The sequence below is a fragment of the Psammomys obesus genome, unplaced genomic scaffold (assembly GCF_907164565.1).
Source record: "Psammomys obesus unplaced genomic scaffold, mPsaObe1.curated_primary_1811, whole genome shotgun sequence".
Classification (NCBI taxonomy): Eukaryota; Metazoa; Chordata; class Mammalia; order Rodentia; family Muridae; genus Psammomys; species Psammomys obesus.
In genome coordinates this window covers 22,965,702-22,990,034 of record NW_026592510.1, presented here as the reverse complement: position 1 = coordinate 22,990,034, position 24,333 = coordinate 22,965,702, and the positions used below count along the sequence as shown (strand labels likewise).

Sequence of the window (24,333 nt, the reverse complement as noted above, 5' to 3'; positions counted from 1 at the left end):
AACAAAATAATCACATCAAAGCTGGGCAGAGCAAACCAATGAGTCCAAGAGAAGGCACACGGATCAAAGGTCTACTCATTTGAATAGTTAGGAATCTCATAAAAACACTAACTGGAAGCCATAAGATAAGCCAGGGGACCCGATGCAGACCCGTGCTGTCCCTGTCCCTGTTACTTCAGTCTCTGTCAGTTCATATGAGCTTTGCTCATGTTGATTTAGAGTGTCTGTTCTTTTGGCATTAGCCAATTCATCTGACTCTTAAATTTTTTGGTTTCTTCTTCATAGCATTCTCTGAGCTCTGAAGGGAGTTATTTTGTGGGAGGAATCTGCTTAATAAACATTATTAAGATCATAGTCTTGCATGTCCAGATAGCTCTCCTGAGCTTGACTCAGAATGGAGAACTCGATTTCTCAGCAGGGGGGCTTCTTTCTCTCCGCCTAAATTCTGGAGAGTGGCTCTAAGCATGATCCAGACCCCTGAAGGAAGTCACATACAAATAAGGCATTCCCAGCACCTCAAGCCCCAGTTTATCTAGTCTGAGAACCCTTCCCTCATTCCCCAAGAACTATATAGCCTTGTTCACCAAGAATAAAGCTGAGATCTCTCACTGAAGCTGCTTTCAGAAAGTTATTCTATCATGGCCAAACAAACCCTGTCCCCTTCCTGCCTCTGGTTCCTCCACCTTAGTGGACTAGAGGATGCCAATCCCTGCAGAGGAGAGACCCACAGGATTTGATGGAGACATTCCAATTAGTGCTTAGTGTTTCAAGGTCTCTCTCCCTCCTTTCTGCCTCTTTCTCTCCTGGTATGATTTATATTTGTTACTATCTACTGCAGGAAGAAGCTTCTCTGATGATGGATGAACAAGACACTGATCCATGAGTATAGCAGAATATCACCAATAGCCATTTTTCTCTTTCTCTCTTTCTCTCTTTCTCTCCCTCTTTCTCTCTTTCTCTCTCTCTCTCTCTCTCTCTCTCTCTTTCTCTCTCTTTCTTTCTTTTATAGATAAGCATTATTTGGTTTTACTTTAGGCGCCTGGGTATCTATATCTTGTGTTTTCTTGTGTGTGGTTGATCTGGTTGGGTTGGGGTTTTCCTTCTAGTATCTTCTGTAGGGCTGGATTACTATGTAGATAGTGTTTAAATTTAGTTTTTTCATGGAATAATTTGTTTTCTCCATCTATGTTGATTGAAAGTTTTGCTGGGTATAGTAGTCTGGGTTGGCATCTGTGGTCTCTTAGAGTCTGCATGACATGTACCCAGGCCCTTCCGGCTTTCATAATTTCTGTTGAGAAGTCTGCTGTGATTATGATAGGTCTACCTTTCTATGTTAGTTGGCCTTTTTCCTTTACCACTTTAAATATATTTTCTTTGTTCTGTAGATTTTGATTATTATGTGACAGGAGGAATTTCTTTTCTATTCTAGTCTATTTGGTGTTCTGTATGTTTAAGGGAATCTCTTTCTTTAGGTTGGGGAAATTTTCTTCTATTATTTTCTTGAAAATATTTTCTGGACCTTGGAGCCTGGAATATTCATTTTATGTCTATTCCTATTATTCTTAGGTTTCATTTTCTCATGCTGTCCTTGATTTCTTGGATGTTTTGTGTCAGGAACTTTTCCATTTTTATGCTTTATTTGAGAGATGTATTGATTTCTTTAATTGTATCTTCAATACCTAAGTTTCTGTCTTCTATCTTTTGTATTCTGTTGGTGATGCTTACCTCTTTGGTTCCTGATCTTTTCTCCAAGTTTTCCATCTTCAGGGTTTTCTTGGTTTTGTTTTCTTTATTGATTCTAATTCCATATTTTTGTCTTGAACCATTTTATTCATTTCCTTCACCTGTTTGATTATGGATTCCTGTCTGTCCATGATGGCCTTTTTTGTTTGGTTGTATTTGCCTGTATTTCTTTGAGAGATTTGTTCATTTCTTCTTTATGTGCCTCTAATAATTGCATGATCATAGATTTAATATCTTTTCCTGTGTTTAAGCCCCATTAGAATTTTCATTGATTTTTGAGGTTTCTTGTGAAGCCATGATGTCCTGCATTTTTTTTTTTTATTGTATTCTTACACCTGCCTTTAGCCATTTGGTTGTCCACAGTCTTGGCTGTTTGTTCCTGGAGCTTGTAGGGCAGACTGTGTCCACCTGTCTCTGGAGTCTTCAGGAAGTTTCAGAGTAGTTTTCAGGAAGGGGAGAGATGTCCAGGGGCACAAGAATGAGTGCTGGCGATTTCCATGCAGTAGACCCTGTGCTCCTGCTACTCAGATTTGTCTGAGCTGCACCATCTTGTATATGGGATTCATACGCTTCTGTTGTTCACCTGGTGACCAAAAGAACTGTGGCTTGGCTCCTGGGATGCTGTGCCAGGGTTCCTGATGCTGTCCTCAGTAGAGTGAGGGATCTGTTGTCTGGCTGCTCTAGTGGAGAGTTGCTGGACCTGGACCTGGAGAGTTGCTCCATGCACACTTACTTGAGTTTGTGAAAAGTTCAGGGGGCTCAGGATTTGCAACTCTCAGATCTGAGAGAAAGCCACATGGGGCCTGGATCCCGACGCTGCCCACAGGGGAGCTGGATGAATCAGATGTCTGGTTGCTGGACTGGAGTCTACACCCCCCACACACACACACACTGGAGTATGTGGAAAGTGCAGGGGAACCATGGTTCATGACTCTCAGACGCAGGAGATGGCCATGGGGGGCACAGATCCCATGGACCTCAAACTCACAGGATGTTCCCTCCTGTCAGATAAGCACCAAAGTCAATGCTCTGGATCCAGCTGCCTGTCCACTCAGCAGTTTTGGAGTTTCAAATTCTCTGCTCCTCATATAAGCTGCACACTGGTTGCCACCATTTTGGAACTCCACGAAAACACTTTCCAATTAAAAATGATAAGAAACTTAAAATTAAAAAATGCTGGGGAAATGCATAAGCTGGAAGCCTTGTTTGTAAAATTTTGGAGGGAAGCTGGACTCTAATATCGTGTTCTGAAGATATTTTGTAAGTCTGTGGTTTCTGGCTAGGTGGTGTTAGAACATCAAGTTCCTGACACATATGAAACTGATGGGCATCTTGGTCTTCCTGTGAGTTCCCTAGCAAGTGGAGCAGGGGCTGTCTTTAATCTGGACTTTGTTGCCTGCTTTTAGATCATTTGCCCCTAGTTGGGTTACCTTGTTTGGCCTCAGTGAAAGAGGATGTACTTAGGACTGATGTGACTGGATGTGCTAGGGGGAGGGGGCTGGTAAGAGAGGGGCTCCCTTTTTCTGAGGAGAAGGGAAGGGGGAGGTAAGGGGGAAGAAGATGTCAGGGTGGGAATGGGAAGAGAGGAAGGAGGGGGCTACATTTGGGATGTAAAGGGAATAAGTAAACAAACTTAATAAAACAAAAGTCTAATAAACAACAACAACAGGAGACCAGCTTCACTGAAGTGAAATCTTCAGAGAGTATTTCTTCATAGGTAGCACACTAAAAATGTGGTCCAGATGGCGCCAAGACTAAATCTCTGTTGGTGGCTGAATATTGATGATATGAAAAAAAAAGCACATAAATGCCAGTGTTAATTAACATAATGCATGATTTCACATACACATGAAATCCCTCAAACCTCCATCAACAAAAAAGCTATTGCAGCTGATAAATGAAGTCAGCAAAGCTGCCCCATGCAAACACAATATGCAACGTCACTTACGCTCCTCTATAAAAATAATGGACAATCTGAAACAGAAGTCAAGAAATAAGTTTACTCAAAGAAGTCAAAGTCCTTTTGAGAGATGGACACAATGGAAAGGAAAAACAATGAGTACTGTTAATAGCTCTGTTCCAACCAACATATAGTCTTCAAATTGCAATTTCTAGCAAAATGGCATTGGCACTCTTTAAAGGAAAAAAAAACATAAATCTTGGAGTAAATTATACCTTGATAAAACAATTTGATGATCTAGCCACTCCACCAGTAAACACAAGTCAAATAAAACGGAAATCAGTATGCAGAAGATGCATTTCGCTCAGTGTCCACTGCAGCTCCGTGCACAATGTCTATGCAAAGAAAACATCCAGATCAGCCATCAGCTGCTGAAAGAATAAAAATATGTGGGATGTGAACATTATGGAATACTTCATGATTAAGAAATTAAACCTACATTGTAGCAAAACGGATGGAAGTAGACAACATTGTGTTAGGTGCAAAGAACCAGATTAACGAACAATTTTAGTTGATCTCATTAGTATGTGGCACCTTGAAATGTGGATTTCACAGAATTTGAGAATTGAGTAGTGGTGACAAGAGGGTACGAACAATAAGATGAAAGGGGGCCAGAAAAAGCTGAACAGTAGTAATTCCATTCGGAATTTTATAGAACTATCTCATGGTGTAATACATTAAGATACATATTCTAATGTTTTCTTTACTTATCAAGCAAAGGATACATTTTATTTTTTTAAAGAGATAATAGTCATCTTGATCCCTACGGACAAATTAATTGCCTCTTCTGTAAGATGGGTGGATGTGTGTTACCTAGTCTCTGGAGAGAAATCGCTAGAGATTTCCAACTTTCTAATTATTCCAGTTTTCTATGTATTACCCAAAAGTGACTTAACATTATGTGTTATATAAGGAGTGTTCTATTTGCCACATTTTTATTGGACACTTTTTATTTGTCTGAATGGTAATTATTATGAGTACATAACAGCCTTTTCATGGCCTGATGGTTTGCTGTCAAGCTTCAACCATGGTGAGAGAAAAGATCAAAAGAACGTATTTTTTCAATGATAACTTAGTCATATAATGTTTTGTAGCCTTCTTTTGTTTGTTATTTGTAGACATATTTTATTAATTGTGAGAGAAAAGTAATGTGTCTTTTGCAAATAGTAAGTAGGTGTAGGACTCTTTAGAGAATTCAGAAAGAGTACAGGATAAATTAAAAATTTGTCCTTTTTGATATTCTTTCAACAATTCTCCACTGCATTACAGAAGCTAGAATATACTGAACTCCTTTCCAAGACTGTTTTTCTGATAGTATGTACTTAATACAATATAGCTAAAATTATAACTTCACAATCACTTTCTGAGTTGAAATTTTTTTCTCTTCTAGCAAAGTGGCATACCACTCCCATGTACCACAAATATTCAAGTGAGAAGAGTAATTTATGCAGCAGTAGTGGGAAACCCTTCTCTACTATGGGTTGTTTGAAGATAGAAAGCAGTGATTTCAAAAGACTTATCAGTATACTGAGGTGAGACTTGAGCATAAATGCCAAAATGTCTATCATAACTTCTTCAGAGATTCAACTTATAAGTCATGCATCTTATAAAATATGAATAGGAGTTAGAGAAATAATGTTTTATTGATGAAATAATGACTATCTTGTGCACTGTATATTTCCATTTTATTGAATGTTTGAATCACACAGAAAGAAAACACTCAAACCCAGATTAATTAATCATCTCGAGTCTTTTTATACTGTTTCTACAATTTTAAAACATCACATAGTTCCTCAAATTGTAACGTTTCTGATATTAAAGGAAGAATAATTATGCTGCCTATTTCATTCCCACAAAACCCCTTATGTAAAGTTACAACATAACATCTTTAAAGTCCAGGTTAGTGAGCCAAAATTTCCAAAGGCTTACAAAAAGACGCAAGAGCAGTTATACAGGAATATCTCATCTCTAAAGACTACAGTTCAGATATGGAAATATTAAATATAGTTACTACACTAGAAAAGTTCAATGTTTTAGGAGATGGAATGTGCCAGCACAACCAGCATGAGAACTAAATTCAGCCAATAATGTGGGACTTTTCAACTTTTTCTATGATATTTCATTGCAATATGACAGTAACAAAAGAAAGATTGAGGATTAAGAGTGATGGACTTTTGGTCAGATGAAAATGAGAATTTCATAGGAGTACTTTTTCACAATAAATCGCTCAGATGGAATTACAGAAGAAGTTCTATGGTTGTGGCAAAGAAATATAATTACTGGAGTGTGTAGACACTCACCAACAGCAGTGTCTAAGAAAAGGGAAATAGAGAAGGAAATGTCAAAATTCACTCATGTGACAAATGAAGCTCTGCATTGCCTGAATTGACCTTGATCAAAATATGGTGTCCATTTCCCCAACCCAATCACAGCATGATAGCCTTGGTCATCTATGGTAAGCACTCAAAAGTTGACTGTCTTTCATATGTTGCTCTGTTTATTTCTAGCAATGCTAACTGAAAGTGCATCTTAGTTATAATCATTTTAGACAGGAACCGGCCAACATCTGTTGCGGTTGCAATAATCCGAGTTCTCTGTTTCACACACCTGGGAATACACATCACTTAGATTTGCCTCTGCTGGTTGAATTTGCCCTCATAAATCCCCAGCTTTCTCACCGTTTAATCATGACTTGACATGTAATATTATTCAGTAGTTAAATTCATCTTCAGCTTCAGTTTATAATCATAAATATGCATGAATGTGCAGGTAAAAAATAATCATAAACTGGTGCAGAAAAGATTACAAGTCAAATAAGAATCATAAATTAATATTTGGCAATTTTGTCATTAAAAAAGGGTTCATTTCATACTTCAGGATTCTATTTGCTTGGTTTATCCCAATGGGGAGTTAAAAGAACTGTGAGCAAAATGTAAAACTAATTAACTACTCAGTTAATTGTTAAATGCTGAAATTGAGTCAAAGGTTTAAATTTAATTTAAATTAAATCTACTTTAGACCTACTTAGGAATTACTTAGCCAGAGTTAAAATTTCACATGGTTACAGAAAGAAGATAGCAACCAAGAATCATGCCAGTATGAATGAATTAGTCACTTTCTTCTGCTTAATAATTTATAGGGTTGTACCAAGTATCATTGTTGAGTGGATGTTGTGAGGGCACAATTGAAGTGTCTACAGCAAGTTTTGACAGGTAAGCAAATGGAAGTGTCAGGTTTTACTATAAGTAGGAGAAATGATCTGCCAAATACATTCATCCACACTAATCATTTTCATCAAATCATTAAATTGTATGTCTGTTTACAAAGCCATAAAATTCTAAAAATATGCGTGTGATACATATTTGACTCTGTGCTGATATATTCAATTATGTTTACAATTTTACACTCTCCTTTTGTAAGTCTTGATGAAAGATTTATAGCTGCCATGGCAGAATATGTATAGTCCTCAGATCTACTGATTACCATTTTGTTTCCTTATCACAGTGCACTTCTTCATTTGTGAAGAGCTTGTCCAACATGATGGAGAACAGTACAGAAGTGACACAGTTTCTCCTGCTGGGACTCACCAATGACCCGGGCCTACAGCTGCCCCTCTTCATCAGCTTTCTCCTCATCTACACCATCACCCTGGTGGGGAACCTGGGCCTAATCCTGCTGATTGTCTTGGACTCTCGGCTTCACACCCCCATGTACTTTTTTCTGGGTAACCTGTCTCTGGTAGACTTTTGTTACTCATCAGCAGTCACTCCAAAAGTCATGGCTGGTTTTCTTGTAGGAGACAAGATCATCTCCTACAATGACTGTGCTGCACAGATGTTCTTTTTTGCAGCCTTTATTACTGTGGAAAATTACCTGTTGGCCTCAATGGCCTATGATCGCTATGCAGCAGTGTGTAAGCCCCTGCACTATGCCACCACCATGACTACAGGTGTGTGCACATGGCTGATCATTGGCTCTTATGTCATCGGCTTTCTGAATGCCTCTATCCACATTGGAGACACATTCCAGCTCTATTTCTGTGAGTCTAATGTGGTCCATCACTTTTTTTGTGATATTCCGGCAGTCATGGTTCTCTCTTGTTCTGACAGACATGACAGTGAGCTGGTTCTTGTCTATATAGTGAGTTTTCACATATTTTTTGCCTTCATAGTTATTTGGATATCCTACATATTCATTTTTGTTACCATCCTGAAGATGCATTCAGGTGCAGGACATCACAAGGCTGTATCCACCTGTGCCTCCCATTTCACTGCCGTCTCCATTTTCTATGGAACTAGTATTTTTATGTATGTACAGCCCAGCTCCAGTCACTCCATGGATACCGACAAAATTGCCTCTGTGTTCTATACCATGGTCATCCCCATGCTGAACCCTTTGGTTTACAGCCTGAGGAATAAGGAGGTGAAGAGTGCATTCAAGAAGATCATTTTGGAGGCAAAATAATCTTTGTGACTTTGATTTCACATTGCAGAGACTCATGATACTTGGATTCATTTTTTTTTTTGTGGTATTATCTAGTTACTGAGTTCTGTTTAAAATCCACCTTCTGTGCATGTTCTAGGAAACATTGTTTTACAGAAACAGACAGAAAAAGTTGTGCTTAAAAACACATATCTGCAACAATCAATAAATGGGACCTCATGAAACTGAAAAGCTTCTGTAAAGGAAAGGACACCGTCATCAAAACAAAGCAAATGCCTACAGATTGGGAAAGAATCTTCACCAACCCTTTATCTGACAGAGGACTCATATCCAGTATATATAAAGAACTAAACAAGCTGAAAAGCAGCAAACCAAGTAATCCACTTAAAAATGGGGAACAGAGCTAAACAGAATTCTCAATAGAGCAATATCGAATGGCAGAGAATAAATGCTCACTTAAAGAAATGGCACTTAAAGAAATGCTCAACCTCATTAGCCATTAGGGAAATGCAAATCAAAACAACCCTGAGATTTCAACTTACACCCATCAGAACGGCCAAGATCAAAAACTCAAGTGACAGCACATGCTGGAGAGGTTGTTGAGAAAGGGGAACCCTTCTCCACTGCTGGTCAGAATGTAAACTTGTACAACCACTCTGGAAATCAATCTGGTGCTTTCTCAGACAACTAGGAGTAGCGCTTCCTCAAGATCCAGCCATACCACTCCTAGGCATATATCCGAAAGAGGCTCAAGTACACAAAAAGGACATTTGCTCAACCATGTTTGTAGCAGCTTTATTTGTAATAGCCAGAAGCTGGAAACAACCCAGATGCCCCCAACTGAAGAATGGATGCAGAAATCGTGGTACATCTATACAATGGAATATTACTCAACAATGAAAAATAAGGAAATCATGAAATTTGCAGGTAAATGGTAGGACCTGGAAAGGATCATCCTGTGTGAGTTGTCCCAGAAGCAAAAAGACACACACGGTATATACTCACTCATATAGACATACAACATAGGACAAACCCACCAAAATCTATGCATCTAAAGAAACCAAGCAAGAGAGAGGACCCTAACTAAAATGTTCAATCCCCACCTGAAAGGCAAAGAGGATGGACATCAGAAGAAGTAGAAAACAGAAAACAACCTAGAAACCTGCTACAGAGGGCCTCTGAAAGCCAGAAGAAGAAAACAGGAAACAAACTAGGAACCTGCCACAGAGGGCCTCTGAAAGCCTCTGCCCTGCAGACTATCAAAGCAGATGCTGAGCCTGATAGCCAACTGATGGGCAGAGTGAATGGAATTTTATGTAAGAAGTGGGAAATAGTAAGAGCTGGAGAGGACAGGAACTCCACAAGGAGAGCAACAGAACAAGAAAATTTGAACACAGGGAACTTCCCAGAGACTCATACTCCAACCAAGGACTATTCATGGGGATAACCTAGAACCCCTGCACAGATGTAGCCCATGGCAGGTCAGTGTCCAAGTGGGTTACCTAGTAATGGGAAGAGGGACTGCCTCTGACATAATCTGATTGTCTGCTCTTTGATCACTTCCCCCTGAGGTAGGAGCAGCTTTACCAGGCCACAGAAGATGACAATGCAGCCACTGCTGATGAGATTTGATAGACTAAGATCAGAAGGAAGGAGAGGAGGACCTCCCTTATCAGTGAACTTGAGAAAGCGCATGAGTGAAGAAGGGGGCAGGGAGGGTGGGACCAGGAGAGGAGGAGGGAGGGGTTTATGTAGGGATACAAAATGAATAAAGTGTAATTAATAAAAAATAAAAAAGTAAAAAGAAAACACATATCTGAAAAAGATTGTCTGAAACATCTCAGGGGTTGCTTACACAAACATTCAATTAGTGAACTGACTTATTTTTTTCTGGCATTTTGCACTAACACGTCAATACAAAGGCACATAAGTGTAAAAAGAAGCTTTTGAAGAAAAAATGTGCACATGGACATTCTATCAGGAAAGATACGAGGGGATATGAGAAAATTTTCAAAGTTGAATATAACATGGTTTCTATAGAGGTTGATACTATCTGCTAATTTGACTGGATTCAGACTAACCCAGGTAAATATTGAGACATTTGCCTGTTTATGTCTAAAAATGGTTCTATAAAATCTTAGATATGCAGCCATATATTTTAAAGATTTGCCTTCATAAATGTATATACAGCCCAGCTCCAGTCCCTCCATGGATACTGACAAAATTGTTAGTGGTCAGCATCTCTTCCATTTTGATTCTAGTGAATAGGACAGAAATCAGAGAAAGGGCAGTTCTTCCACTGTCTTTGTAGTTAGTTATCTATCTTTTGCCGCTTTTCTCTCCCCTCTCTTTCCCCTTCTTTTATTCTTCCTTTCATCTTTTCTTCCTTCTTTGCTCATCTTCTCTCACTCTTTGAAATGAAAACTCCTGTCCAATCTTCAAGATTTACATTAGCCAGTTCACGTGCTGCTTTCTTAGGATGCTGAATTCAGACTTGATTTCTTTTCTTTTTCTTTTTTTGTATTTCCAGTTTTTCATTTATTTATGACCACCTCCTTACCATTTCCAAAGAGAAACTATGGAAGAAACAGACTTGGCTTCAAACACATAAACAGTTGCTGGAGTTGAAAGTATTGCTGAGGGCATTGTCAGCGTACTCCAGGGCACTCCAGTATTCCTTTTTTTTTTTTTTTTTCGTATTTTATTTTTTTCTTATCAGTTACATTTTATTAACTATGTACCCCAGCCGTGTCCCGATCCCTCATTCCCTCCCAGTCTCTCCCTCCCTCATCTCCACCGTGCCCCTTGCCAAGTCCACTGATAGGGGGGACCTCCTCCCCATTCATCTGATCCTGTTTTATCAGGTATCTTCAGTATTCCTAAGGAATAAACACGGTTTCTCTTTCCTTCCTCTGGGCTGTTCTATGCAGGAGTCACTGTTCTTTTACATATTTTTCATGTAGAAGGTATGGAACTTGAAAGTCATGTTAACAGTTGGAGTAGGTCGTCTCTAATCCCACGCCAGAATCAAAGGGTCATGACCACCTTCTTCTTTTAAAGAAGATGAGTGAGAAAACAATTCCTAATCCAAAACCAGCACCTAGCTTCACCACTATGTTGACCATGCACAAGTCTCTGATTTTCTGCCCAGGTCAGTCCACAACATGTTCTCTGCTGGCAGCTCCCGTGCTCCTCAAGGCGGGCCCCAGGGCCCAGACTTAATTACTTTATTCTCTAGACTTTGAATATATCAGAGATTTTACATACAGCATTATTTATGAAACCGTAATATGGATCCTGCTTCATAAATATGTGTGTGAACATGCATGCAGTTTTACAGGCTTTCTTTTCACTAGAGAGCACAGAAAATATCCAGCAATATTCATTGCTGACACTTTAATATCTAATTTGAATAGTATGATGTAAAAGTTGCATGTTATTTATTTATTTCGCTTTCACTCTAGGAGTCCAGTTTCAGAAGATGCATTATCAAATGATAGTGTGTGTCGTTTTTGTACATTTTACTGAAATATGAACCATCCTGATATCTCTGTATTGATTGTATCTCAGCTTGATCATGTTCTTTTACACAGCCAACACATTCACATTTTAATTTTCAGAAGGATAATTTGTAAGAGTACATAAAAATATAATAAAGTCTTAAAATTAATGTTGTCCTCCATTACTAGATATTTCAGACTATAACAAAGAAAGTGGCAATGTGTACTTTCTTTTCTGAAAGAATTGGCTATTCCTTTTCTACCTTAGATGACTTGCATTCTCTCTTGACATATCCTCAGTCTTATCATTGCTTGTTCTTTAGAGTTGCAATTATGATCTTGCTTTAGGACCTTTGCATTTCCCTTTTAGAAAGGCTTTTGACCAGAAGGCTTAGATTGCTCAACTGATAAGGCTCCTGACCTTGAATCTGAGAGAAATGTTTTCATTCCTTTCAGGCCTTTGCTGAAATGTTACTGTGTCATAGGTCCCCTCTCTTACCATCTGCAAGAAAGAGTTATACTCAACTCATTGCATAAACTGTCCTGCCCACCTATGTCACTCTTGATAGTTTCATCACTCTTCACTATGTATTTACATTATTGGTACATATTCATCTTTCACATGTGGAATATAAATTTCATGGGATCAGAAAATGTTTTGTTCAAATATAGTTTTACTTTTATACACACATGCACACACACGGACAAATACACATATGCACGCACAGATATGTATGACAGAAGGTGAAGGGAGAAAATTAGACAAAAACGTAAACTTATATTTAGATGTGTGCAAAATTTCTATAAGGAAACTTTTTATGTAATACATATTAATAAAAATAATGATGGTTAACATTTTATCAGATGTCTGTGTTAGAGCAGCTCTTCAATAAATATTTGGTGAATCAATAAAATGTCTTTTGAGTTTAGTTTAACCCACATTTTGAACTCTTAAATTAGCTATCATGAAAGTAAATCACACATAATAACCACCAGCTAGATGCACATTCAGGGTATTTTAAGAGACACTTTTCTGCTCTACCTAAAACACAATGTTGTATATTCACAATAATTTCCACTTCTCATTTTTTGCCTAATTAATTTCTAGAACTCCCTTTATCAATGAGAACATCAAACCCTCCAGTAAGTTTTACTAAGAATTGATGTCTAATTAAGTGCTAAGTAGCACATCACTTAAATACAATCTTAAAGTTTACCTGACTGCAGGATGCCCATGGGGTATAGCCAGCAGGAGTAAACTGGGCTTTGTCCCTTGAGATCTCTCATCAGGACAACTGTTCTGCCTACCTTCCTGAGGATGCCTGAATGGGCCCCACAAACATTCAAGCCTTGGGGCACATTCAATATAGGTGACCAGTATTCTGTTCCCTGACCTTCATTGTCATGCCCATGGCTCTGCCTGCATCCTGAGGAATCATGCTGGCATCAAGAACATCCAGCCAATACCAGGGACCACCAGATGGCTAAAGGTCAGTGTAATAACATAATCAAAAAGACCCAGGGCAATATGGCACCATCAGAGCCTAGCTATCCTACTACACCAAGCCCTGTATAAACTAAAGTAGCCTAAGCAAAAGAAGATGACCTTAAATCCAATTGTATAATGATGATAGAGGGCTTTAAAGAGAAATTAGTAAATCTCTTAAAAATACAGCAATAAAATAAAATCAAACAGATGAAGAAAATAAATAAAATGTTTCAAAACCTGAAAATGAAAATAGAAGCAATAAGGAAAACACAAACTGAGGGAATCGTGGAGATAGAAAGCATAGGCAAGAGAACAGGACCTGCAGATGCAAACATCACCAACAGAATACAAGTGATAGATGAGAGAATCTAAAAAGTAGAAGATATGATTGAAGAAATTCTACAACAGTCAAAGAAAAGGTTAAATCTAAAAACTTCCTGGCACAAAACATCCAAGAAATCTGAAACACTACGAAAACACCAGACCTATGAATAACAGAGAAAGAAGGAAAAGATTCCCAGCTCCAAGGCCCAGAAACTATTTTCTTTTTTTTTCATGTTTTTAAATTTATTCTTTATTAATTACACTTTATTCATTTTGTATCCCCCCTGTGGTTCACTCCCTCCTCCCATCTCAAACCCTCCCTTCCTCCACCCTCTGCATGCATACCCCTCCCCAAGTCCACTGATAGGGGAGGACTTCTTTTCTTCCTTCTGATCCTAGTCAATTAGGTCTCATCAGGAATGGCTGCATTGTCTTCTTCTGTGGCCTGGTAATGTTGCTTCCCCCTCAGGGGCAGGTAATTAAAGAGCAGGCCAATGAGTTCATGTCAGAGGCAGTCCCTGTTCCTATTACAATGGAACCCACTTGGATACTGAACTGCCATGGGCTACATCTATGCAGGGGTCTTAGGTTATCTCCATGCATAGTCCTTGGTTGGAGTATCAGTCTCAGGAAAGACCCCTGTGTGCAGATTTTTTGGTTCTGTTGAAACTATTTTCAACAAAATCATAGAAGAAAAATTTTCTGACCTAAAGAAAAAGATACCTATAAACACACAAGAAACTCATAGAACACCAAATAGATTAGGCCAGAAAAGAAAATTCTCCCACCACACAATAATCAAAACACTAAATGTATAGAACAAAGAAAGAATATTAAAAGCTGAAAAGAAAAAGGCCAAATAACATATATAGGCAGATGTATCAGAATTTCACTCAACGTCTCAACAGAAACTCTAAAAACTAGAAGTTCCTGGACAGATATAATGCAGACTCTATGAAACCACACGTCAGCCCAGACTACTATACCCAACAAAACTCTGCCAAATTTCTCCATAGATGGAGAAAACATGATATTCCAAGATAAAACCAAATTAAAACAATATCCATCCTCAAATCCAGTCCTACATAAGATACTAGACAAAAAACCAAGCCCAAGGAGGTTAACTATACCCAAGAAAATAGAGGAAATAAATAACACCACTGCAGCAAAACCAAAAGAAGGGAAACACCCACACAGACAACACACACACACACACACACACACACACACACACACACACACACAACCACCACCAACATCAAAATAACATGAATTAACAATCATTAATCATAAATATCTCTCAACATAAATGGACTGAATTCCTCAATAAAAAGAAGCTAACAGAATAGCTGCATAAAGAAGATCCATCATTCTGTTACATAGATGAAACAAACCTCAGCAATAAGGACAGATATTACCTCAGAGCAAAGGATTGGAAAAAGATTTTCCAAGCAAATGGACCCAAAAGGTAAGCTTACATAGCTATTCTCATGTCTAATAAAATATAATTTCAACCAAAATTTACCAAAGGAGATGGAGAAAGTCACTTCACACTCTTCAAATGTAAAATTACCAAGATGTTGTCTCCATTCTTAACATCTGTGCCCCAAATGCAAGCACACACAAATTCATAAAAGAAACATTACTGAAACTTCAATCATACATTGAACTCCAGACACTAATAGTGGGAGATTTCAATACCCCATTCTTACCAATGGACAGGTCATTGAGACAGAAACTGAACAGAGAAATAATGAAACTAAAAGACGTTTTGAATCAAATGGACCTAATAAGTATCTACAAAATATTTCACCCAAACACAAAAGAATATATCTTCTTTTCAGCACTTCATTGAACCTTCTCCAAAACTGACCACATACACAGTCATAAAACAAGCCTCAATAGATACAAAATTTGAAGTAACCCTTGTATCCTATCAAACCAACTTGGATTAAAGCTGGACTTCAACAACCAAAACAACAGAAAGCCTATAAAATTGTGGAAACTGAACAACTGTCTACTCAATGATCAATGGGTCAAGGAATCAATTAAAGAATTTTTAGAATTCTATGAAAATGTATGCACAATGTACCTGAAATTATGGGAGACAATGAAATCATTGCTAAGAGGAAAGTTCACAGCACTAAGTGCTGGAGAGATCATATACTAACAACTTAACAGCACACCTGTAAGCTCTAAAATAAAAAGAAACAAACACATCCAAGAGGAGTAGACTGCAGGGTATAGTCAAAGTCAGGGCTGAAATCAATAAATTAGAGACAAAGAAAACAATACAAAAAAACGAACCTGAATGCTGATTCTTTGAGAACATCAAGAAGATACACAAACCCTTAGTCAAACTAACTAAAAGCCAAAGAGAAAGAATCCAAATTAACAAAATCAGAAATGAAAAGAGGAACATAACAGATACTGAGGAATTAAAAAGAATCATTAGGTCTTACTTCAAAAGCCTATGCTCCACAAAAATTAGAAAATCTAAACAAAATGGAGAATTTTCTTGATAGATCCCACTTACCAAAGTTAAATCACGATTAGATAAACAATTTAAATAGCCTATAACACCAAAGGAAACAAAAGCAGTCATTAAAAGTCTCCCAAGCAATTAATATAAAAAATAAAAATTTAATTAAAAAAAGTCTTCCAAGCAAAAACGTCCAGGGCATGATGGTTTCAGGGCAGAATTCTACCAGACTTTCAAAGAAGAGCTAATACCTATACACTTCAAACTATTCCACAAAATAGAAACAGAAGGAACATTACCAAATTCATTCTATGAAGCCGCAGTCATCCTGTTATCTAAACCATACAAAGACACAACAAAAAAAGAGTATTTCTGACTAATTTCCCTTATGAACATTGAAGCAAAAAGATAACAGAATACTCACAAACCGAATAGATGAACACTTCAAAAACATCATCCACCATGATGGGCTTCTTTCCAAGGATTCAGGGATGAATACATCAATGTAATCCACCATAAAACAAAAACAAAAACAAAAACAAAAAACAAAAAACAAAAACCCGGTCTTTTCAAAGTCTCATACTCCAACCAAGTACCATGCATGGAGATAACCTAGAACCCCTGCACAGATGTAGCTCATGGCAGTTCAGTGTCAAAGTGGGTTCCATAGTAATGGGAAGAGGGACTGCCTCTGACATGAACTGATTGGCCTGCTCTTTGATCACCTCTCCCTGAGGGGGGAGCAGCCTTATACCAGGCCAAAGAGGATGACAATGTAGCCACTCCTGATGAGATCTGATAGACTAAGATCAGAAGGAAGGAGAGGGGGAACCTCCCCTATCAGTGGACTTGGGGAAGGGCATGCTTGAAGAAAGGGAAGGAATGATGGGATTGGGAGGGGGGGAGGGAGGAATTTATGGGGGGATACAAAGTGAATAAAGTGTAATTAATAAAAGTTAAAAAAACTGACAAACTCAACTTTGTAAACACGCAAAGCAAAATAAAAGGAAAAAGTTTAAATTGTTATCTCACCAATCTTTTTTTAAATTCTTAATTAATTACACTTTATTCACTTTGTATCCCCCCTGTGGTTCCCTCCCACCTCCCATCCCAATCCCTCCCTTCCTCCACCCTCTGCATGCATGCCCCTCCCCAAGTCCACTTATAGGGGAGGTCTTCTTTTCCTTCCTTCTGATCCTAGTCAATTAGGTCTCATCAGGAATGGCTGCATTGTCCTCTTCTGTAACCTGGTAATGTTGCATCCCCCTCAGGGAGAGGTAATTAAAGAGCAGGCCAATCAGTTCATGTCAGAGACAGTCCCTGTTCCTACTACAATGGAACCCACTTGGATACTAAACTGCCATGGGCTACATTTGTGCAGGGGTTTTAGGTTATGTCCTTGCATAGTCCTTGGTTGGAGTATCAGTCTCAGGAAAGACCCCTGTGCTCAGATTTTTTGGTTCTGTTGCTCTCCTTGTGGAGTTCCTGTCCTCTCCAGATCTTACTGTTTCCCACTTCTGTCATAAAATTCCCTGCACTCTTCTCAAAGGTTGGCCATAAGTCTCAGCATCTGCATTGATAGTCTGCAGGGCAGAACCTTTCAGAGGTCCTCTGTGTAAGGCTCCTGACTTGTTTCCTCTTTTTGCCTTCTTCTGATGTCCATTCTCTTTGCCTTTTTGGATAGGGATTGAGAATTTTAGCAAGAGTCCTCCCTCTTGATTAGTTTCTTTAGGTGTACAGATTAAATATTCCTATCTCCCCTAAGGAAATAGAAGCTGTCATCAAAAGTCTCCCATGCAAAAAGAGCCCAGGGCCAGATAGTTTCAGCGCAGAATTCTACCAGACCTTCAAAGAAGAGCTAGCACCAATACTATTCAAACTATTCTACAAAATAGAAACAGAAGGAATACTACCAAACTCATTCCATGAAGCCACAGTCACCTTGGTACCTAAACCTCACAAAGACCCAACAAAGAAAGAGAATATCAGGCCAATCTCCCTCGTGAACATCGATGCAAAAAAACTCAACAAAATACTTGCAAACCGAATCCAAGAACACATCAAAGATATCATTCTCACCAATCTTTCAGGCAAAATTTAATAAAATCTAAAGCAGCAAAAATAAATAAATAAATAAACAAATAAGTAAATAAATAAGGACTGAAGAAAAATTCACATGATTATCTCATTTCATGTTGAAAAAGCCTTTGACAAAATCCAACACTTCTTAATTTTAAAAGTCTTGGAGAGATCAGGGATACAAGGCACAGACTTTAATAGAATAAACGCAATACACAGCAGCCAATAGCCAACATAAAATGAAATGGAGAGAAACTTAAAGCGATTCTACTAAAATCAGAGACAAGACAAGTCTGTCCACTATCTGTGTATCTATTCAATTTATTACTTGAAGCTGTAGCTAGTGCAGTAAGACAACTGAAGGAGATCAAGTTATACAAATTAGAAAGGAAGAAGTCAGACTATTACTACTTGCAAATGATCTGACATACATAAGCGATTTTCAGAATTCTACCAGAAAACTCCTACAGCTGATAAACACCTTCAGCAAAGTGACTGGATAAAAAAAAATTAACTCAAAAAAGTCAGTTGCCTTCCTTTATACAGATGATAAAGGAAGTGAAACAATATTCTTCACAATAGCTACCAATAATAAAAAATCTCTTGTGTAACCCTGTAGGTGTTAATTTTTCAAACACTACTTTATTTATTTATTTATTTATTTATTTTTAAGCTTATAACTCCCTTCCAATCCCCTAATCCCACGGAGGGAAAAAGAAGGTTGGAAGGCAAAAGGATATAGACTTCTTTACTTCTTCCTGCGGAATAGGGTCATCAGATTCTTTGGGGAGCAATACTAATCTAAGTCCTCAGGATATCCAGAAGTATATTCTGTTAACCAACTAACCAGCAAAACAGCAAACAACCAGCAAAATATCAGCAACCAAAACAGTACACCAGCAAGCCAGCAAGCCAGCAAGCCAGCAAGCCAGCAAGCCAGCAAGCCAGCAAGCCAGCAATCAGTCTTCCTCATCCTGCATGCACTGCACCTCCTTCCTTCAGGCTATCATATTTATAACCCTCAAAGTCCCCAGAATTCAACTAAGTCTAGCCGGCAAAGACCATGCCCCTGCACAAGGCAGTTATCAGCTGTGGAAAACCAAAATCCTACACTTGGAATTATAATGAAAACATATTTGCATAACATAACTGAGTTTTTAAGGAAGCCAAAACTTCCATTACATAACTCTAACCAAAGAAGTGAAAGACCTGCATGACAAATATGTCAAGTCTTTGAAGACATCGAAGAAGATACCAGAAGTTGGAAAGATCTTCCATGCTCATGGATTGTTAGGATTAACATAGTAAAACTGGTCTTCTTATCAAAAGCCATCTACAGATTCAATGCAGTTCTCTTAAAAATTCCAACACTATTCTTACATACCTGGAAAGAGCAATTCTTAACTTCATATGGAAAAATAAAAACTCATGACAACTGAAACAGTTATGTAAATAGAACTTCTGGAGGTATCACCATCCCAGATTTCAAGCTGTACAATAGAGCAATAATAATAAAAACCACATGGTACTGGCATAAAAACAGATCTGTTGTTCAATGGAATTAAATCAAAGACCCAGAAATAAATCCTCACACCTACAAACACTTGATTATTGACAAAGAAGCAGGAGCATACAATGGAGAAAGAAAGCACCTTCAACAAATGGTGCTGGCCTAAATGGATGTCCACATGTAGAAGAATACAAATAGATGAATATTTGCTATCACCCTTCATAAAATTCAAGTCCAAGTGGGTCAAAGACCTCAACATAAAACAAGATACATTAAACCTAATAGAAGAGAAAGTAAGGAATAGCCTTAAACTCATTGGTACAGGAGAAAACTTTCAGAAAGAAACACCAACAGCTCAGACACTATGATCAACAATTAATAAATGCAAACTCCTGAAACTGAAAACCTCTTAAGGCAAAACTAAACAAACAAAAAACAAAAAACAAAAACAAAAACAAAAAAAACCCAGAATGACAGAATGTGGAAAGATCTTCAATTTCACATCTGATAGAGGGCTAATATCCATATAAAGAACTCAAAAATTAGAAACCAACAAACCAAATACCCCAAATATAAATGGGGTTATTCTCTCTCTGCCTTCCCCTCTCTCCACTCCCTACTCCAGATAGCCACATCTTTTCCCCTCCCTATCCCTCTCCCACCCAGTTCCCTCTGTCCATCTACTTCAGATATCTTTTATTTACTCTTTTGAGTGTGATTCATGCATCCTCCCTTGGGCCCTTCTTGTTACTTGGCATCTTTGAGTCTGTGGATTGTAGCCTGGTTATGTGTACTTCATGGCTAATATCCACTTATAAGTGAATACATACCATGTGTATCTTTCTGGGTCTGAGCCACCTCATTCGGATGATATTTTCTAGTACCATCCATTTGACCAGATATTTAATGATGTCCTTTCTTTTTTAAAAAAGATGTATGTATGTATGTATGTATGTATGTATGTATGTATGTATGTATGTATGTATGTATATGAGTACTCTGACTACATGTACACACACCTGCATGCCAGAATAAGTCATCAGTATAGATGGTTGTGAGCCACATTGTGGTTTCTGGGAATTGAACTCAGGACTTCTGGAAGAGCATACAGTGGACAGTGCTCTTAACCACCCGAAGCGGCCACCTCTTTTAGTAAGGTGAGACTTCCAGTGGAGGGAGAAAAGCACCAACCCACCCACAAAACCGCAGAGCCATTTTTTTCCCTGACTAAAGGTACTACCAGGGTAAAAACTGAGCAGAGATTCAGGGAATGGCCAAGCAATAACTGGCTCAACTTGAGACCCCTCCCATGGGAGAGATGCAACCTTTGACACAATTAATGATACTCTGCTCTGCTTACCGAGGAGCCTAGTGTAACTGTCTTCTGAGAGGCTTCATCAAGCAGCTGATGGATTCAGATGCAGAGACCCACAGCCAAAAATTAGGCAAGCCAAAGGGAGTCTTGTGAATGAGTTGGGGGGAAGGATTGAGGGAGCCCAAGAGAACAAAGAAACTACAAGAAGACCTACAGAGTAGACAACCTTGGCCTACTGGGGCTCATAGGGATTGAACCTCCAAACAAAGAGCATGCATGGACTGGACCTATCCCCCCTACAGATATGTGGGTCCCCTAACATTTGAAGCAACGGCTACCTCTGACTTAGTTGCCTGCTTTTGGACCCTTCTCCCTAGCTGGGCTGTCTTGTCTAGCCTCACTGGGAGAGGAAGCACTTCGTCCTGCTGCAACTTGATGTGCCAAGGTGATGGTACTAACGGGGAGCCTCCCATTCTCTTAGTAGAAAGGGAGGGGAAACTGCCTACCTCACTGCGGTCAACTTTACTTATTGAGCTCTCCTGAAGCCCTGCCTCATCTATTAATGAGGTCAGTTTGAGTCTTAGGCCCCAACACATAAACTTTGAGAAGTTCATGATTTCAAAGCATAGCACACATTTCCTGATACCCTTGGTATTACTTAATTCTTTATTTGTAGTGTCCAATCACTATATTTTGTGCTTTAATGTTGCCAAGTAATATTATGGTTTGCCATGCTCTCTTTTTCACTGAGTACACATTAATCAGCGCTTGGTACCCTTTTGAATGCCAAGACCTTAAACACCAGGAACAGTCTAGAAAAATCCCATCTCTTGGAGTTTGCTCCTCAAATCCCAGTCTCACAGCAAGACTCTGGTTAGGCAGGGATATGAACACAATCATAATTAATACAATCCTTATTTATTTGTTACAAAGAATCAACTTTTTTGGCTGTGAAGTGTGAAAAGGTTACATGTGGGCAAGAATGTATTCTTAATTCATAATATGATTTTATTTTAAACCCATTTCATTTTTTCAAGAATTTATCTTAGTATTTTAAGTGAGTGTGCATGTACCTGAGTGTGTGTGTGTATGTGTGTGTGTGTGTATGTGTGTGTGTATATGTGTGTGTAGGTGCAGATACCTATAGAAACCAAATGCATCAGATCCCTTAAAGCTGGGATTACAGGCAATTGTCATTTCCCTGACAAGGGTACTGGGAACCAAACTCTATCTTCTGCCAGAACAGTAATTGCTCTTAACTACTGAGGAATAACTCTGTGATTTGAATTTTGATCTTTAACTGATACATAATACTTAAGTATATTCTCAACGCACAACATGAGTATTCGAGTTAATTTCCGTTTTTTAGGGTGATTTTTTATTTAACAATTTTTATTTTTATTAAATACAGTTTATTCACTTTGTATGCCTCCTGTACCTTCCTCCTTCCTCCCCCCATCCCACCCTCCCTTTTCCCACCCATGTCCCTCTCCAAGTTCACTGAAAAGGAAGGGCCTCCTCCCCTTCCCTCTGATCCTACTCTATTAGGTCTCATCAGGAGTGGCTGCGTTGTCTTCTTCTGTGGCCTGGTAAGGCTGCTCCCCCCTCAGGGGGAGGTGATCAAAGAGCAGGCCAATCAGTTCCTGTCAGAGACAGTCCCTGTCCCCATTACTATGGAATCCACTTGGATACTGAACTGCCATAGGCTACCTCTGCGCAGGGTTTCCAGGCCATCTACATGAGCGGTCCTTGGTTGGAGAACCAGTCTCAAAAAAGACCCCTGTGCCCAGACATTTTGGATCTGTTGCTGTCCTTGTGGAGTTCCTTTCCTCTTCAGGTCTTACTATCTCCCACTTCTTTCATAAGATTCCCTGCGCTCTGCCCAAAGTTTGGCTATGAGTCTCATTATCTGCCTGGATACCCTGCAGGGTAGAGCCTTTCAGAGGCCCTCTGTGGTAGGCTCCTGTCCTGTTCCCTGTTTTCTCCCTCCTCCGATGTCCATCCTCTTTGCCTTTCTGAATGGGGATTGAGCATCTTAGCCAGAGTCCTCCTTCCTGATTAGCTTCCCTAGGTGTACAGATTTTAGTAGGTGTATCCTATATTATATACATCTAATATTCACTTATGAGTGAGTATATACCCTCTATGTCTTTCTGCTTCTGGGATACCTCACTCAGAATGATCTTTTCCAGTTCCCACCATTTACCTGCAAATTTCATAATTTCCTGGTTTTTATCGCTGAGTAATATTCCATTGTGTAGATGTACCACAATTTTTCTGTATCCCTGATCTCAAGCTATACTATAGAGCAACAGTAATAAAAACTGCATGGTACTAACATAGAAACAGAATGGTGGATCAATAGAATCAGATAGAAGACCCAGAAATAAACCCACACACTTATGGACACCTGATTTTTTACAAAGATGCCAGAACCACACAATGGAAAAAAGACAGCATCTTTAACAAATGGTGCTGGTCTAACTGGGTGTCTAAATGTAGAAAAATGGAAATAGATCCATACTTATCACCCTACACAAAACTAAAGTCCAAGTGGATCAAAGACCTCAATATAAAACCAGACACAGTAAACCTGTTAGAAGAAAAAGTGGGGAAGAGCCTGGAACTCATTGGCACAGGAGACAACTTCTTGGACAGAACACCAACAGCACAGACTCGAAGATCAATAATCAATAAATGTGACCTCATGAAACTGAAAATCTTCTGTAAAGCAAAGGATACTGTCGTCAGAACAAAATGACTGCCTACAGATTGGGAAAGGATCTTCACTAACCCTATATCTGACAGAGGGCTAATATCCAGAGTATATAAAGAACTCAAGAAGTTAAACAGCAACAAATCAAGTAATCCAATTAAAAAATGAAGTACAGAGCTAAACAGAGAATTCTCAATAAAGGAATTTCGAATGGCAGAGAAACACTTAAAGAAATGTTCAATGTCCTTAGTCAACAGGGAAATGCAAATCAAAACGACCCTGAGATTTCACCTTACACGCATCATAATGGCCAAGATGAATAACTCACGTGACAACATACTGGAGAGGATGTGGAGAAAGGGAGACTCTCCTCCACGGCTGGTGGGAATGTAAACTTGTACAACTACTCTGGGAATCAATCTGTCGCTTTCTCAGACAATTAGGAATAGTGTTTCCTCAAGATCCAGCTATATCACTCTTAGGCATATATCCAAAATATGCTCAACTATGCAACGAGGACATTTGCTCAACCATGAACTATTTTTTTTATATGTATACAAGAGGTCCTCAAACACTTTGGTGTATATATCATGTAGACGTGAGACTATACAGATGTCTATACCATAGTTTGTGGGTACCAGAATATAGATATTATGTATCAATTGAAATACCTTAAAGGACACATAGCAAGTAATATGAACTCAAGTGCCCAATGAGAATGTTCAGCTTTGTCTAAGTTTTTAAGTGATGTGTTTTAATGATCTGATATTTA

At 38.7% G+C, this 24,333-nt stretch overlaps 1 protein-coding gene across 1 annotated transcript; it reads left to right on the top strand.

Moving 5' to 3' along the window:
* The first annotated feature begins 7,240 nt into the window (after positions 1-7,240).
* On the top strand, positions 7,241-8,167 carry LOC129681790 (olfactory receptor 5B3-like). The gene has a single exon (XM_055613940.1). It carries the CDS (start codon positions 7,241-7,243, stop codon positions 8,165-8,167), a length of 927 nt encoding a protein of 308 aa, XP_055469915.1.
* The last annotated feature ends 16,166 nt before the right edge of the window (positions 8,168-24,333 follow it).

Coding starts and splice junctions, on each gene's coding strand:
- LOC129681790 (XM_055613940.1), top strand. CDS start 7,241: ATGATGGAGAACAGTACAGAAGTGACACAGTTTCTCCTGCTGGGACTC.